This window comes from Bufo bufo, chromosome 9 (genome assembly GCF_905171765.1).
Source record: "Bufo bufo chromosome 9, aBufBuf1.1, whole genome shotgun sequence".
NCBI lineage: Eukaryota > Metazoa > Chordata > Amphibia > Anura > Bufonidae > Bufo > Bufo bufo.
The window spans coordinates 154,589,358-154,607,295 of record NC_053397.1 but is presented as its reverse complement, the minus strand read 5'-3'; the positions used below and the strand labels follow the sequence as shown (position 1 = coordinate 154,607,295).

Genomic DNA, 17,938 nt, shown 5'->3' with positions numbered 1-17,938 from the left:
AACAATATTCATGCTATTCTACAACATATGGTTCCTTGTCAAGGATAGATATGATATTGGGTAATGAGAGCATGGGACAATATGTCCAAAAGGTAGAATATCTCCTACGAAGGATCTCAGATCATTCCCCAGTAATGGCAGCGGCTGACTTTCTTTCTTCCCAACATAAAGGCATTAGGGTATGGAAATTCAATCCGTACTGGCTGCATATACTTCCAGATATTGGTGGAATAGGGGAGAAATTGAAGGAATTTTTCACACTTAATAATCCATCAGCCCCCAAAATGATAGTATGGGATACAATGAAAGCTTTCTTAAGGGGGTTATTAATAGCTGACATAAATAAAAAGAAAAATGAATCCAGGTTTAATGTACGTAGTCTAATGGCTGAGGTGGAAACAACAGAAGCAGAGTACATTGTTTCACCGGACGTAACAATGGAAAAGAGATGGCGGGAGGCACAACAAAAACTGAACGACAATCTACTACAAACTGCACAAAATAAAAGGTTCTTTTCAAAACAATCCCATTATGAAGAAGGAGAGAAGGCAGGTAGGATGTTAGCATTAATCTCTAAAGCCCAACAACAAACAGCATACATAGCGGCCCTTAGGGATAGGGAGGGGAACATACACATATCACCAGAGTATATACTGAAAATCATGCACACATTTTATTCTTCTTTATATGAGATTAAGATGCGTGCATCGGATGAGGATTTGCAGGGCTTCCTACACCCGTTACATTTAAATGTCCTCTCTGAGGATCAGAGGAATATGCTTGAGGGGCCTATAACATTAAAAGAAATGGAGTTAGCCCTCAGTGATCTGGCCAATAATAAAGCCCCCGGCAAGGATGGGTTACCGGTGGAGATATACAAGTCTTATGCTTCAACACTTTTGCCTCAGTTGTTGGGAGGTGTGTGAAGAAGCTAAGGGTTTGGGTAGTTTACCGCTGTCTATGAATGAGGCCATAATTGTGGTGTTACCAAAACCAGGTAAAGACGTTCTAGAAGCTGACTCTTATAGACCTATATCTTTGCTTCCAGTGGATGTGAAGATATTGGCAAAAGTGCTGGCGAATCGCTTAAATACAGTAATTACGTCTCTCATACATACCGACCAAGCTGGCTTTATGCCAAATATGTCCACAGCGGTGAATATTAGGCGTCTGTTTTTAAATATTCAGGCAGGCCATGTTCACACCTCGAATGCGGCGGTCGCATCTCTTGATGCGGCCAAAGCATTTGACAGTGTGGAATGGCGGTATTTGTGGTCTGTACTCCAGAAGATGGGCTTTGGCCCAGAGTTCATAAAATGGATACAGTTATTATATGCTAGTCCTAGAGCGTCCGTAAGAGTAAATGGTAATTTATCAGACCCATTCAATATTTATAGGGGGACTAGGCAGGGGTGCCCTTTGTCACCGCTATTGTTTGCGGTGGCGATAGAGCCGCTAGCTGAAGCCCTTAGAAGTGCAGGTCTAGTAAAAGGTTTTCAGTATGGGAATCTTATAGAAAAAGTCGCATTATATGCAGACGACTTGTTATTATTTTTGGAAGATTGGGAAACATCCCTTTCGGAAGCTATTAAGATTATAAATGACTTTGGCCAACTATCTGGATTGACCATAAATTGGTCAAAATCTACTGTAATGCCTTTATCCAAAACAGTGAATCCGTCTTTGCTAGTGTCATCGTATCTCAAAGTTGTTACATCCTTTACGTACTTGGGGGTGAAAATATCTACTGATACTCGAGAATATAGTGATCTGAATCTAGTACCCCTACTTGAAAAGTTCAGGAGTAAAATGCAAGCATGGACTAAGTTACCCCTTACGTTGATTGGCAGAGCCAACCTTATTAAAATGATTCTTATGCCCCAACTGTTATACCTCGTCCATAATGCTCCAATATGGATTCCAATCCTTTTTTTTTCACAAGGTTAATACAATCTTTAGGGATCTTATATGGAAACGAGGTGTTCCTCGCATAAAATTAAGTACATTACAGAGGCCTAAAACGCATGGGGGACTAGCTATACCAGACCCTTGGGTGTATTATGTCGCAGCCCAACTGCAGCATATCAGGGGTTGGGGAGACAGTGAAAACCTAAACAAGACGGGAAAAATAGCAAACATTTTTTCCCTATAAGGTGTTTCACTATCAGCCTTGGAGGAGGGTACTTTTTATGATAGAGGTGCGCAATACCAGATATTGAGAGTGATACACAAAATATGGTGGAAAGCCAGGTCTATGGCTAAAATATCGGGATATACAAAATATACACCAATATGGCCGAACTATATGTATAAAGAAGTAGGTAAAGTGTCAGAAACAAAGGGGTGGGAGAGGTATGGTCTTAATAGAAGGGTTCAGTTATTCTCTAATAACAATCTAAAAGAATTTGCACAACTAAAACAAGAATTTAATATACCGCATAACTCTTTTTATCTTTATCTTCAGCTCAGACATGCTATACGATCGCAAATAAAACATGAAAATATTGTTCAGGCACTAAAGCATAGTATTATAGACCTCACCACAACGCAGGGGAGCACAAATGGGGTAATATCTCTTCATTACATGACCCTGATGGAAGTGCAGTATAAAAATAGGCCGTTAGGATTATATGGGAAATGGAAGTCTGACATTGGAGATCTAACTGAGGACTTATGGGATGAAGTAATGAAGAATTTTCAAATCATAGCAGTGAGTGAAGCACAACGGGTATCACAATTGTACTTGATGCACAGGGTATACAGAACCCCGGTTTTGTTGAAAAAGATGGGATATAGAGCAGATGACTGTTGTCCGAGGTGTACTTGATAAATGTTGTGTTCCAAACTAACATAGAGGTTGCACCACTAGTGTGTGTTTTAGGATGTGTTAAAGTTCAGTCAGGGATGGCAAAAAAGAAAACGGCCATTATGCGTGTTTTATATCAAGCCAGGAAAAGTATTGCACAACATTGGATAGATCCAGAAGCACCTACATTGAAAGAGCTAATAGACAGGGTTCACATCTTGGTAAAGTTGGAAAGGTATGTCTATCAGAAGAGAGGAGCGGTCAAAAAATTTGAAATAGTATGGTTCTCGTGGTTGAGATATTACAACATTAATTAATAGTATATTGGGTGGAAAATGTCCAAAATATTGTATGCTGGATTATTTTATTTCTTGCCTGCTGGAAAGAATGGTGACCATTTATATGTTGGATGGATGAAAGATGAATATGTGAGCTGTTGAGGACAGGGGATATGGCGGTCACGGAAGATATATGGGAGAGAGTATGTTGATGGTGTATGGTGTTACAAAGACTATCACGGAAATGACTCTGGACTTTACTTGGTCGCAGGACTGAAGAAGGGGTGGGTGGGTGTAAGGGGTTGTTACTGTAATAATATTTTGTTCTTATGAAACTCAAATAAAAATTATCTGATTTAAAAAAACAAGGTATATAGCACGTCTTTTTCCACAAATCCTAGAATGTGTCTGCTTGGTATTTTTGATGCAGATGGCTTGCAGCAGCCGATTGTCACTGGCATCCAAAGGATGCTGTACCAAGCCCCGTAAAACGCTAGCGGCAAAATGTTCTCCAGGCTATGTGGTGTTTGTTGCCGTCTATATCTAGCTATGGATATAGTTTCTTGGTTCTACATGTGGAATATGTCTTGGTTGGCTGTCCCGTGTGGGGGGTTGGGGAAATTGGGTTGTGGAGTTGCTATTGAATTCAGATTTCATTACATGTTCTGTAATGTATGTATGCCTCTCTGTTTATTGCTGTGGGGAGTGCTTGATAAATCCACTACCTGTACTTAATATCTTTAAAAGAAAATGTTTATTATTATTATTTTTCAATTAAAAAAAAAAATCTGATTAAAAAAAAATTTGATTGAACTAGAAAAATCAACTACCGAAGTTATTCAACGAAGTCACACGCGACTTTGTGAATAACTGACTTCGGAGCCAATACGTTCTAATACTGTACGGAGACGAATGAAGCATCTGAAGCTCGCTTCGCTTAACACTACACCACAAGCTGGTGGCACTGCGGGGACAGCTAGTGCCACTGGGGGGGGGGGGGGAGTCTGATGGCACTGGGGGGAAAGCCTGATGGCACTGAGGGGGCAGCTGATGGCATGGGGGAGCAGCTGATTGCACGGGGGGGCTGATGAGTTTTTATAAAGAAAAACATTCTTTTAATTAGTTTTTTGTTAGAGTACTCGATTAATTGTTGGATTAATCGATAGAATACTCGATTACAAAAATAGTCGATAGCTACAGCCCTAGTGTGCGCTTATGTGCAACTATGTCCTGACTGTGTCAGGAAAGCGGTGCGGGCCGGCGGGGGACCATGAGGTGTTGAGCGCTTCACTCACGCTCCGTGGTCACATGACACAAATAAATCCTTGATGCAAAAAATTTGCATTGAGGATTTTTTTGGTCGAGTTACTCGATTCAATCGAGTAATCGTTTCAGCCCTACGTGACAATGTTACATGTTCGCCTATGGGAAATTATGGAAGTCAGAAAGAAAGGTAAAGGTTAGTAAATTGACCAAATATGATTAAAATAACGTAACCCCCAAAAAACACTTGAAGAAAACATGAATTTCTAGGCAAAATAAAGGCCAAAAAAGGGGAGATTTATTATTTCCCCACACAATCTTGCAAGTGATTTGTCTATGCCCTTGCCACTTTTCCGAAAAGTGGAACAAATCTATGGCAGCTCTCAGCTCTAAATTTCATTCTGGTTTATGGACTGCGTGTGCCTCGTCCTAAATTAGGTGCGTCCCCAAGCAGGATATCATAGACCTAAAATGTGTTTTAATGTTGGCATTTATGTTCCTTTTGTAAACAGACCTGGAAATGTGACCAATGTTTTAATGTGCTCCATAATTAACCAGAACTGTTCTTAACTCTCTAGGAGTGAGTCATTTGAGAACCCTGTACTACAACAGCACTTTCGTAACTTGGAAGCCCTTGCTCTTGATTTGATGGAGCCGGAACCAATTGAAGATCTCACATGTAAGATTTCCTGAGCTCCCCCCTAATTTCTTCTTAACAGAGTAACAACATGTATAGAAGATTGAACAAGTAAAAATGCAGCACTCCAGATTTAGGTGAAGAAGTGAGAACATGTCCTCTAAGAGTAGTGCGAGCATAAGTTTTTATTGATACCTTTTTGGGGTTGATATGACTTTTTGAAAAATTTCTATGCAGTTTTTTTCAGGTCAAATGTGACCACAGCATCTGGATGCCCTAAAACCCAGCAGCGCATGCTTCTGGGTGTGCTCCGGCTCCCCCTGGTGGGGATTGGGGGAACCGGAGCATGTATGCGACAGCCCCTGTGTGACAGCATATTAGTTTCTATGGAGCCCCTGCGTAGTAAAAATTCTCATTGACTCCAATGCTAATGCATTGGAGTCTATGAGACAAGCAATCTGATGATTAAAAAATATATAAAAATTCAAATTGTCTCCTTTTCCCCAAAATGTAAAAAAAAATATGTAAACAATAAAAAAATGACACTTCATGAGCGTGCGAATACTATAAAAATATATTTTTTTAAATCGCAAAACGGGAAAAAAAGTAAAAAATAAAAAGTGATCAAAAAGTCGTACACAACCCTAAATGGTATCATTGAAAAGTATAGACCACCCCGCAAAAATGAGCCCTCTCACAGCTGTGTAAATATAACTACAAAAAAGGTAGAGGGGTCAGAATATGACAATGAAAAGAAAATCTTTCACACAGCCTTGTAGACGTAATGGGGGTCAGAATATGGCAACGCAAAGTTTTTATTGTTTTTCAGCATTAAAACACTTGAAAAACTATATAAATGTGGTATTGCTGACCCGGAGAATGAAGGGAACTGGTCAGTATTACCACATAGTGAATGATGTAAAAACTAAACTCAAAACTTTGGCATAATTGCGTTTCTTTCCCAATTCCACTCCATTTGGAATCTTTTTTTCCCCAGCTTTTCACGACATTGTATGCAATATTAAATGGTGACATTTGTCCTTCAAAAAACAAGCCCTCATATGGCTATGTGAACGAAAAATAAAAAAGTTATGGCTCCGGGAAGGAAGGAAGGGAGTATAAAACGAAAAAATAAAAGCCAAACAAACTGAAAATCGCCATGTCCTCAAAGGGTTAAAATGAGACATACCTGGCAGAATTGTCAGTATGGATTTGGCACCACAAATCTGTGGCATCTTGTGGTAGAATACATGTACCCTACACAGAAACATGAGTGCTGGGGATTTCTAACTGCAGCATGCTCATTATGTTGTATGAACCTGTGGATTTCACCCTTCACAATGCTTGGGGTGAAATCCACACCGAAGTTCACATTTCAGCAAAATCTGCAGTAAAGTTTATCTGCTGGGTCTGGACTCGACCTAAGGATTTCTGAGTAACCTGTACATTGGCTGCTTTGCACCATTCTACCCACAAATGTGATTTTGTGTGCTGCAATATTTGTTTAGTTGATTATACAAAACCATTACTGGCGCTTGCTTTCTAGAAACTATATTTATATGAATATCTTTGATTTCATCAGGGGCATTTATCAAGGCATTTAAACCCACATTGTAGCGTAAATAAGTACCAAATTATGGTATATGTGCACCATAATTTGTGACTTTTTAAGCTTCTCAGCACTTTTCTGAATTGTCTAGAAAAGGGGCGATGCTCATTGGAAGGGGCTTCGCACCGCACACCGCATTTACTATAACTTTTGCCAGAAAGTGGCTAAAGTTACAGCTGAAGTATATGCCAGCCGATAGCTGGCTTAGTCTTCAGCATCTGGTGCACGGCAGGGCAGAGATGTACTTAATTTATTAAGAGGCATCTGCTTCTAAATAAATGAGGTGCATCTCATGCCAGTGCAGGAATATCAAGACTAGCGGATGGGTACGTAAGTCTTGATAAATGTCTCTCATTGTGTTGTTTTTAACAAAACAAACATTCTTATGTGTGAAGGTTACTTCTTTTATATAACTTAGACTTTTGGAGGGGTCCTGAGTGGGGACCTCTTTCATGCTTGTAAATATTCGTTCAGAGCTCTGATCTTGTCCTGCTTACTTAGTAAACATATAGAAGCTTCCTTTATATACGGACAGGTCTGTTATGTGACTTCACATACACAGCTGAGCAACAGTGAATGTGAAGTGGACAAGTCCTCGCTTAGCCTTCAGACTTTTTACTCATTCAGAAGAACACCAATTTTACATGCTCTGTTCTCAGGTTAGGGTTACACTGGTGTCGTGGCCAGGATCACGGAGTAGCATTGATGCCATAGAAATGAATCGCAAGAAATCCAGCCATGTTGGATCGCCGCTACTCAGCAATCCTGGCCGTGACAGCCGTCGCCGTTTAGCCCTAGCCGTAATCACGCCAAGAGTGGCCTCTGTGTTGCATTTTGCACATGGAAGCTCGAATGTTCCCATGATGAAATCTTGGTAACTGTGTGAAGCAGGGACATGGCCTTTTATGTTTTGTGCACTTTTATGTCATTCTTTTTTAAGATGACTTCAAATGAACAGTGGTGAATTGGCGGTTGTATTTATAATATGACATTGATGACAACTTTACTTGTTTTTTCCATTCTAGTACCAAAAACAGATATGATGGATAATCGATTAGGCTCTCTGACTGAAGAATTTAAAGAACTAGTTTATCCTCCTGGGTATAACCCAGAAAGCAAAGCCGTGAAACGGAAGCAAGGTAAGATAATCCACACACATGGTTTAATGGTTAATTGATATCGCATTTCGGGTTAACACAGAAAAATAATCAGATAGCGCTTAACTGCCTGAAAGAACGTTAAAGGTAAACCAAAGAATGTTTGATGCTACAAACAGGATTTAAACCACATAGGCTGCATGCCTCGTACTAACGTGAAACAGGCTCTCATAATGGAGGCAGATCCATCGGGATAGAGCAAATAATTCTGTTCCACCTACAAACACAAAGCTCCACACTAATCCACCCCAAATGTGGACGACTGGAAACCAGGATTGCTGCTTAAATGTCACAGTGATAAACACAGTCCCTGTCACTATAGGAATGCTCCTGACTATCGTGCTCTATGTATTTCTGTGTCTGTGCATGCTCATATGAGTGCTGGAGGCTTTGCTAGCCAGTGTTACTTACCACTGATGCATGTCTGCAATCCCTCTCACTCCTGATGATGTGCCCTCACACAGGCACAGAAACGCGTAGAGCAAGGTAGGCGGGTGTTTGCAGCTGTGACATTTGTGCAGTGATCCAGATTGCCATTCTTCCACATTGTGTTCACCAGTTCTCCTGCAGTGGGTGAATTAGTGTGGAGCTTGGGGTTTGGAGGTGGAACAGGGCTATTCACACTATCCCGATGGGTTCACCTCCGTTATAAGTCTCTGCTTGAGAGCCTGTTTCACATTAGTACAGGGCATATAGCCCATGTGTTTTAAATCTTGTTTGATATAATAAATATTCTTTATCCTTTTAACATTCTTTCTGGCAGATAATTGATTGCCATTAATATTTATTTTAACAATGGACAGAAATCGATTTAAGGACTATTCCAACCAAGGCAAGTGATTGTATATAGATAGGATATGGCATTACTTATTCAGGGCTCATCCACACGACCGTTGGATGTTTTGCAGTCCGCAAAACACGGATACTGTGTGCATTCCACATTTCACGGATTGGCCGGCCCCTAATAGAACAGTCCTATCCTTGCCCATAATGTGGACAATAATAGGACATGCAGCATGACCGCCTGTACAAAATCAGGCCGGTCATCGATCACTTTGGGGCCAAATTTTTGGAGGCCTATGTACCTGGAAGGGAGGTTGCGGTTGATGAGTCTCTTATTGCTTTCAAGGGGAGACTCATTTTCCGCCAGTATGTTCCCTCTAAGCGGGCGAGGTATGGCGTGAAGCTGTACAAACTTTGTGAGAGTACCTCTGGGTACACATACAAGTTTTGTGTGTACGAGGGGCGAGATTCCCGTATTGAACCCCCAGAATGTCCCCCCACTCTGGGTGTTAGCGGGAAACTTGTGTGGGACCTTATGCACCCACTGCTAGATAGGGGTTACCACCTGTACGTGGATAACTTTTATACTAGTATCCCCTTTCCGTGCGGAAAAATCAGAGCGGCCTCCCTCCCCACCCCCACCAGGTACCTATCCCCAGGGGTGAGACCCGTGGCGTTACCAGTGGAAACCTGTTGCTGGTCAGATATAAGGACAAGAGGGATGTCCTTGTACTGTCCACAATTCACGGTAACAGCATCACCCCTGTACCTGTGCGACGTACCGCGGCAACGGTCCTCAAGCCCGATTGTATCGTCGACTACAATCGGTATATGGGAGGAGTTGATATCTCTGATCAAGTCCTCAAGCCATATAATGCCATGCGCAAAACTTGGGCATGGTACAAAAAAGTTGCGGTCTACTTGGTACAGGTTGCCTTGTACAACTCTTTTGTGCTGTCCCGGAGCGCTGGCAACACAGGGAAATTCCTTCAGTTCTATGAGGCAGTCCTCAAGGACCTGATCTTTTCTGACCGGGAAAGAGCAGGCCGGAGTACCTCGGGAACTGGAGGCGCCCGGATTGTCCCTGGCCAACACTTTCCAGGTGTGGTCCTCCATACTGGAAAGAAGGGACGGACCCAAAAAAGGTGCAGAGTGTGGGGATACGGAAGGACACCACCACTCAGTGTGACACGTGCCCCGATCATCCGGGCCTCTGCATTTTTGGTTGCTTCAGGGAGTACCACACTTCCATGGAGTACTAAATGTATATTCCCCTTCCCCAATTTAGCCACTGACAATTGGAAAAAAAAAACTATGGTTCTCAGACTTGAGAGACTAAAACAAAAACAATTTTTTTTTTTCCAAAAATATTATTTTGTAAAACTAAAATAAAAAAGTAAACATATTAGGTATCGCCGCGTCCATAAGAATCTGTTCTATAAAAATACCCCATGACCTAACCCCTCAGATGAACACGGTAAAAAAATAAAAACAGTGCAAAAAAAAGTATTTTTTTGTCACCTTACATCACAAATAATGTAATAGCAAGCGATCAAAAAGTCATATGCCCCCCAACATAGTGCCAATAAAACCGTCCTCTCACCCCGCCAAAAATGAGCCCCTACCTAAGATAATCGGCAAAAAAAAAAAACTGACTCTTACTATGGAGATACCAAAATGTTTTTTTTTTGTTTATAAAAGGATAATATAGTGTAAAACCTAAATAAATTATTAAAAAAAGTTGACATATTAGGTATCGCCGCATCCGTAGGAATCTGCTCTATAAAAATACCCCATGACCTAACCCCTCAGATGAACACGGTCAAAAAAATAAAATAGAAACTGTGCCAAAACAGCCATTTTTTGGCAAATTTTCCATTTTAAACCGTTTTTTCCAGTAACAAAGCAAGGTTTAACAGCCAAACAAAAGTTAATATTTATTACCCTGATTCTGCAGTTTACAGAAACACCCCATATGTGGTCGTAAACTGTTGTATGACCAAATGGCAGGGCGCAGAAGGAAAAGGAATGCCGTATGGTTTCTGGAAGGCAGATTTTGATGGCCTCTTTCTTTTTGGGCACCATGTCCCATTTGAAGAACCCCTGATGCACCCCTAGAGTAGAAACTCCATAAAAGTGACCCCATCTAAGAAACTACACCCCTCAAGGTATTCAAAACTGATTTTACAAACTTTATTAACCCTTTAGGTCAGGGATGGCCAACCTGTGGCTCTCCAGCTGTTGTAAAACTACAATTCCCACCATGCCCTGCTGTAGGCTGAAAGCTAAAGGCAGTCTGGGAATGCTGGGAGTTGTAGTTTTGCAACAGCTGGAGAGCCGCAGGTTGGCCATCCCTGCTTTAGGTGTTCCTCAACAGTTTATGGCAAATGGAGATGAAATTTCCAAATTTCTATTTTCTCGCCCATTCCATTGGGGGACACAGACCATGGGTATAGCTTAGGCCATTACTAGGAGGAGACACTATGCAAATAATGGTCGCATGGTGCGTCCCTGGTCTCAGTGGAGCGAGCGCCGGGGTCGAATGGCCATCCCCGGCTACCTCCCTTTCCCCCCAGAAGATAAGTGGAACCGGGCTCGACCTGCAGCTCCGGTGGCCTACCAGATCCAGGGTCACCTAGTCCTGCCACTTCTTGTGCCAGATGACTGAAGAGGTGACCCCCTGCTGGTCCGGTACAGAGGGTGAAGACTGCAGGACTCGGATAAGTACACGGCTCTCCTGCAGCTCCCCCTTCCCCCGTGCTCACACTGTGACACGGTTCTTTAGGGCTTACCTGTGGATCTGGGAGGGCTGGCTGGTTGAGAGGGAGGAGGGATTCCTTCTTGTCCCCTGCATTCTGGCGGTGGGCGCCATTTTCGGAGCCGGGGTCTGCCTTTTTTCATCGTTCCCGCGCGCGCAATTTTTTTTACCACGATTTTTCCGCGCGATCGGTGACGTGACGTGACTTTGCTCAGCGCCTCTCCACGCTCCTCACAGGTCACGGTAGGACAGGCAGTGTTCTGCAAAACGGTAGGGGACCCTGACTCCGGGATTGCCACCATCATGCCTAAACCTGGGGCCTCCCAAAAATCTAAAGCGACGCCTCAGGTCCCACTGGGATCCTGTAAGGTCTGCTGCTTGCCACTGTCGGTTACAGGCTCCTGTGACTCTTGCCTTGCCTCGGGATGGGATCATCCACCTCCTCCTCCACCAAACCAGCCCAGTCCCTCCTCCGCCCCTTCGGAGCCCTCCTGGGCCTCTGCCATAGCTAGGGCGGCCGTTGACTTGGCCCAAGTCTCGCGCGCGGCCATGGCCTTTATGGAACGCATGGCGGCCACTGATCCACCGCCTGCGGTGCCTGTGGTTAGCACCGCTCCACCTCCCGATGCCCCCCACAGAGGACGCTCGACCGTTAAGAGGCAGCGTACGCAGCAGCATCCCTCCTCGGATGACTCTGCTTCCCCCCCTCGCCTGGAGTCATGTTCAGCCTCTCCCTCTCGCAGGGATTACAGATCTGAAGGGGAAAGGTCCGGCTCGGACGAGGACACGGAGCCGGAACCCTAACCTAAGCTCTCCACCATGGTGGCAGACTTGGTCACGGCGGTACGTGACACCTTTGACATCCATGGGGAACCTCCTTCTACTAGTAGCCAGGAATTCCCCCTCTTCCACTCCAGAAAACCGGAGACAGTCACATTCCCCATTCATGGCGAGTTCGCCAAGGTCCTTTTTAAGGCTTGGGAACGCCCTAATCACAGTTTTTCTGCTACAAGGCACATGGATACTCTTTATCTTTTCCCGGCAGATAACGTGCAGCAGTGGTCTTCTCCTCCTAAGGTCGACCCGCCGGTGGCCAGATTGGCTAAGAATACGGCAATACCAGTCCTGGATGGGTCCTCCCTACAGGACTCCGTTGACAGGAGTTTGGACTCTCTTTCCAAAGCCATCTTCTCTCTGGCGGGCACAGGTCTGCGGCCCGCGTTCGCCTCGGCCTGGGTAGCCAGGGCGCTTTCGGTGTGGTTGCAGCGCCATCATCAGGACCTCGCGGAGCAGGATGCCTCTGCGGACACCCTGAACTTCATCCTCCAGATGTCCCAGGCGACAACATTCCTCTGTGAGGCCTCATTGGATGTCAGCACTCTCTTTGCGCGGATTTCGGCCCTCTCGGTCACGCAGCTCAGGGAGGTCTGGGACGCCGACGCTTCCTCCAAGCGCTCCCTCACTAACCTCCCCTTTGCGGGCTCCAGGCTCTTCGGGGCTAAGCTGGATGAGATTATCTCTGACGCTACGGGGGGCAAGAGTACACACCTGCCCCAATCTAGATCCAAGCGTGCCTTCAGAGCTCGCCCCTCTGGCTCTAGAAACCAGTCCTTTCGGCGCTTTTCCTCCTCCAGGTCTGCGACAACCCCCTCCTCTGGCGGCTCTCAGGACTCCGGCAAGAAGCCTTCCTTTAAGCCTCAACCTTCCTGGCACCCGCGGGCACAGTTCCAGGGGAGTCCTGCCCGCCCCGCGGTTCCCAAGCAGTCCTCCGCCTGAAGGGGCTGCTCTTCTTTCAGCATGTCTGGAGAGCTCACATTCAAGACGCCTGGGCCCTGGAAATTGTAACTTCCGGTTACAAGATAGAATTCGTTTCCAGACCTCCGGAACGTTTCTTTCCGTCTCGTGTTCCGGGAGATCCGGCCCGAGCCTCGGCCCTTTTACAAGCGGTTTCTTCCCTTCTGGTCAGAGGAGTAGTTGTCCCAGTTCCTCTGGAGGAACAGGGGGCAGGTTTCTACTCAAATCTCTTTGTAGTGCCAAAGGAGGAGGGATCAGTGTGTCCGGTCCTAGACCTGAAGCCGTTAAACAAGGCTGTGGTTCCTGTTTAACCGTTGGACGTTTTCCCTCTGGAGGTGCCGGTATTCCCACCCCATGGACTGCTCTAGGACGTCCCATGGTCTGTGTCCCCCAATGGAATGGGCGAGAAAAGGAGATTTTTTGTGAAACTCACCTGTAAAATCTTTTTCTCGTCTTTTCCATTGGGGGACACAGCTCCCACCCATTCTTGTCTGTTACAGGAGGGGTGTTGGTTCAATTCTAGTGGGACCTTATGGTTAACGGCCCGATGGCGGTGTTCCTTGGTTCTGCTTTTCTTTAATATTTGGTTTCTGATCTCCTCCTACTGCTTTTGCACGCACTGAGGTCCTCCTGTTGGAGCATGGGGGTATAGCCAGTGGAGGAGGAGCTGTTTTTTATTATTTGCATAGTGTCTCCTCCTAGTAATGGCCTAAGCTATACCCATGGTCTGTGTCCCCCAATGGAAAAGACGAGAAAAAGATTTTACAGGTGAGTTTCACAAAAAAAATCTCCTTTTTGGTAACCTTGCCTCACAAAAATGTAATATAGATAAACCAAAAATCATATGTACCCTAAAAATAGTCCCAACAAAACTGCCACCTTATCCCGTAGTTTCCAAAATTGGGTAACTTTTATGGAGTTTCTACTCTTAGGGTGCATCAGGGGGGCTTCAAATGGGACATGGTGTAAATAAACCAGTCCAGCAAAATCTGCCTTTCAAAAATCACATGGCGCACCTTTCCCTCTACGCCCTACCGTGTGCCCGTACAGTAGTTTACAGACACATATGGGGTGTTTCTGCAAACTACAGAATCGGGGCAATAAATATTGAGTTTTGTTTGGCTGTTAACCCTTGCTTTGTTACTGGAAAAAATGGATTAAAATGGAAGATTAGCCAAAAAATTTAAATTCTTAAATTTAATCTCCATTTGCCAATAACTCTTGTCGTTAACCCTTTAGGTGTTCCACATTTGTAATATCAGTTTTGAATCCCTTGAGGGGTGTAGTTTCTAGAATGGGGTCTTTTTTTGGGTGGTTTCTATTATGTAAGCCTCACAAAGTGACTTCAGACCTGAACTGGTCCTTAAAAAGTGGGTTTTTGAAAATTTCTTAAAAATTTCAAGATTTGCTTCTAAACTTCTAAGCCTTGTAACATCCCCAAAAAATAAAATGTCATTCCCAAAATGATCCAGACATGAAGTAGACATATGGGAATGTAAAATAATAACTATTTTTGGAGGTATTACTATGTATTATAGAAGTAGAAAAATTGAAACTTAAAAATTTGCAAATTTTTTGTAAATTTGGTAGTTTGTTTATAAATAAAAATGAATATTTATTTTAACTCCATTTTACCAGTGTCATGAAGTACAATATGTGACGAAAAAACTATCTCAGAATGGCCTGGATGAGTCAAAGCGTTTTAATGTTATCACTGGTCAGATTTGAAAAAAAATGGCCTGGTCCTTAAGGTGAAAATTAGCCTGGTCGTTAAGGGGTTAAATTACTTGCATTTACATATCTTTTTTTATGTTGGCTAACAATTTTTCTGGTATATGTTTATCTTTTTGTAGGTGATGGTAATAGCCAAGCTGGAAAGAAGGCCAAGACAGAAACATCCATTTCTGAAGCAGAGCTTAGAGCCTACGTGAAGAATGGAACACTGGGAAAACTAACTGTGCCGGTGTTGAAGGAGTCATGTCGTAATTATGGGTTGAAGGGAGGGAAAAAGCAGGAACTTGTAGATGCACTTGTAGATTACTTTAATAAAAACTGAACCTTTATTCCTCTTGATGGAAAATGTCAAATTTTTCTTATGAAATTATTGTTTATGTTCTTGATCTACAAATTGACCACAGAAGGAGCTCCATGTAACATGTTCCCGACCTAGGATGAGAATGCCTGTCCTAACTGGCCGATACTTTACGCCTTAGGACTAGCTTTCTTAATGCCCCAGAAGCACTGCTGCCATCAGCAGCCTGGGCCTGGCTGTTACTGACAGCCGAGCCCCTGCCATATCCGCTAGCATCAGTGAAAACACTGTAAAAAAATAATATATATATAAATTGGTATCTCGGTATTCGTACTGACCAGCAGAATAAATATATAATTTTTTTCCGCACGTTCACCGCAATAACAAAATCATAAAAAGCTGTGACAGAATCACTATCTTTTGTTTATCCTGCTTCCCAAAAAGCTAAATAAAAAGTGATCAAATAGAACCAATGATGATAACAACTCATCCCAAAAAAATAAAAGCTCTCACACACGAAACTAAAAGAAGGTATGGTGCGCAGAAAATGGCTGTACTAGTATCCCGGAGATTGTTTAATAGCAACACGGTGCCGGTAAACAAATCCATCAGAATCTGCACTGCAAAAGCCAATTGGCGTTCTTTCTCTTCTGAACCCTGCAGTGTACATCCACATTTATGGCATTTCAGTACCCAGTAGAACCTGTATAACATTTTAAAGGGCACAGTGTTTGACAGATGGTACACGCTAGGCACTGAAATGTGATATCTGTGGAGGACTTGCAATTTTCACTTTGTACTATGTGTGGAATAAAAATTCTCACTCATTGAGGGTTGTAGTTTCCAAAATGGGGTCACTTCTCGGGGGTATAATTTATTATTTCACCCCAGAGCCTCTACAGTTCTCAGCACAAGATGCGTAAATTATCACAATGAACCTCAAATGCGCTATGGTATGTCCAGGCAGAAGATTAGGGCCACATGTAAGGTGTAAAGCCAGAAACACAGCATAATAATAAGAGGGTGTGCATTTTACACTGGCACACACTGGGCACAACATATTGGCACTGAAATGACATTTCTGTGTGAAAATTGCAATTTAATTTGCACCATCTGCTGTGAATTAATTTTTGCAGAACATTTGTGGTGTCAAAATGTTCACTACACCCCTTGGTACATACTGGGAGGGGTGCGGTTTCCAAAATGGGGTTACTTCTTGGGGATTTCTTTTTTTATTTTACCTCTGGAGTTATCAGCCAATGCGGTATAAATCACCAATCAAGGTCACAAATGCACTTGGCGCTCTTTCTCTTCTGAGCCCTCACATGTTCGCATACAGCAATTTATGACCACATATGGGGTGTTGCTACATTCATGAAGAACTGGGTAACAAATTGTGGGGTCCTTTTTCTCCTGTAACCCTTTACAAATGAAAAATCTGAGCCTAAAGCAAAATTTTCTTGTCAAATAATTTTTATATTTTACTTTCACCGCCAAGTGTTTTTGAAATCTATGAAACGCCTAGTAGGTCAAAGTGCTCACTATACCCCTTGAAAAATTCATTGGGGATGTAGTTTCCAAAAGGAGTCACTTTTTGGTGGTTTCCTATGTAGAGGTCCCTCAGATTCTATACAAATGTGACACAGTGCCTGGAAACACTGCCCTCCAAAGGCATATTGCGCTTTTCCTGCGGTGTGCCCATACAGCAGTTTATGACCACATATGGTATGCTCCAGTATTCTGTAGAAATTGTGGGTTCTTTTTTCTCCTAATACCTGGGGAAAAATGAAAGTTTTCTTTTTGACAGCCTAGTGTTTCTAAATTCTGTTGAACGTCTGTGGGGTCAAAGCTGTCAGTACACCCTTCAATAAATTCCTTGAGGGGTGTAGTTTTCAAGATGGGGGTCACTTTTTGTGGGTTTTCACTGTACTGTGGTACCTCAGGGTCTCTTCGAAGGTGACATGACACCTGAAAACCATTCCAGTAAAATCTCCCCTCCTAAAACCATATGGTGTTCTATCCCTTCCGTGTGCCCAAACAGCAGTTTACGACCACACATGGGGTGTTGCCGTGTTCAGCCGAAAATGCTTAACAAAATTTGGGATGATTTTTATCCTGTTACCGGTTGTGAAAATGAAAAATGGGGAGGCTTACGCAACATTTTAGTGGAGGAAATTAAACTTTTAATTTTTACAGTCATGTCTCTTTAAATTCTATTAAACACATGTGGGGTCAAAGTAGTCAGTACACCCTTAAGTAAAATTCCTTGAAGGGTGTAGTTTCCAAAATGGGGTCACTTTTTAGGGGTTTCCACTGTAGGGGTACCTATTTGAGGGACTATCAGAGTGACTCAGGGTCCTAGGCTTCATGGTTATGAGCTGTCCTCCCATCAAGGTCCGCTCATATGGTAAGGAGTTAGGGCGAGGATTAGGGACGCTATAGGAGGTGACCTGCTCCCCTTATCCCAGTATCCTGGCCTAACTGCTTCCCTGTTTTCTCACGTTATACGGTGGGGAGTTTTCCCCACTCCTCACCGTGACAACGACATGGACTGACCTTGCCGGTTAAGGGCCTGTTGGCATTTTTTTATTGTTCTTTTACAGGTTGCTTCTTTTTGCCCTTGCCTGCAGGTCATGCTTAGTAAGGACTCCCCCACTGTGGTCATTCTCTCCATATTGCGCTCAACAGCGCCACCTACCTTTTTTCCTTTCTTTCTTTTTCTCCCTTTTCAGGTTGTTTGGGAGCCCTTTGCTAATGGTTCTCATGACCTGTGCTGCTACATTACTACCCATGTAGATTACAAATGACTCTACTACCCATG

The 17,938-nt window shown here is 43.4% G+C and overlaps 1 protein-coding gene across 2 annotated transcripts in view; it reads left to right on the top strand.

Annotated features, from left to right (window-relative positions):
* XRCC6 (X-ray repair cross complementing 6) overlaps nt 1-15,148 on the top strand; it is a 68,496-nt gene extending 53,348 nt beyond the window's left edge. Inside the window, exons 11-13 of one of the 2 annotated variants that reach the window (XM_040407081.1) lie at nt 4,926-5,026; nt 7,619-7,732; nt 14,939-15,148. In XM_040407081.1, coding sequence (XP_040263015.1) covers nt 4,926-5,026; nt 7,619-7,732; nt 14,939-15,141 — 418 coding nt within the window. In that variant the 3' untranslated portion in view covers nt 15,142-15,148. The remainder of the gene's footprint in view (nt 1-4,925; nt 5,027-7,618; nt 7,733-14,938) is intronic. The other variant, XM_040407082.1, reaches the window with a different exon arrangement.
* The last annotated feature ends 2,790 nt before the right edge of the window (nt 15,149-17,938 follow it).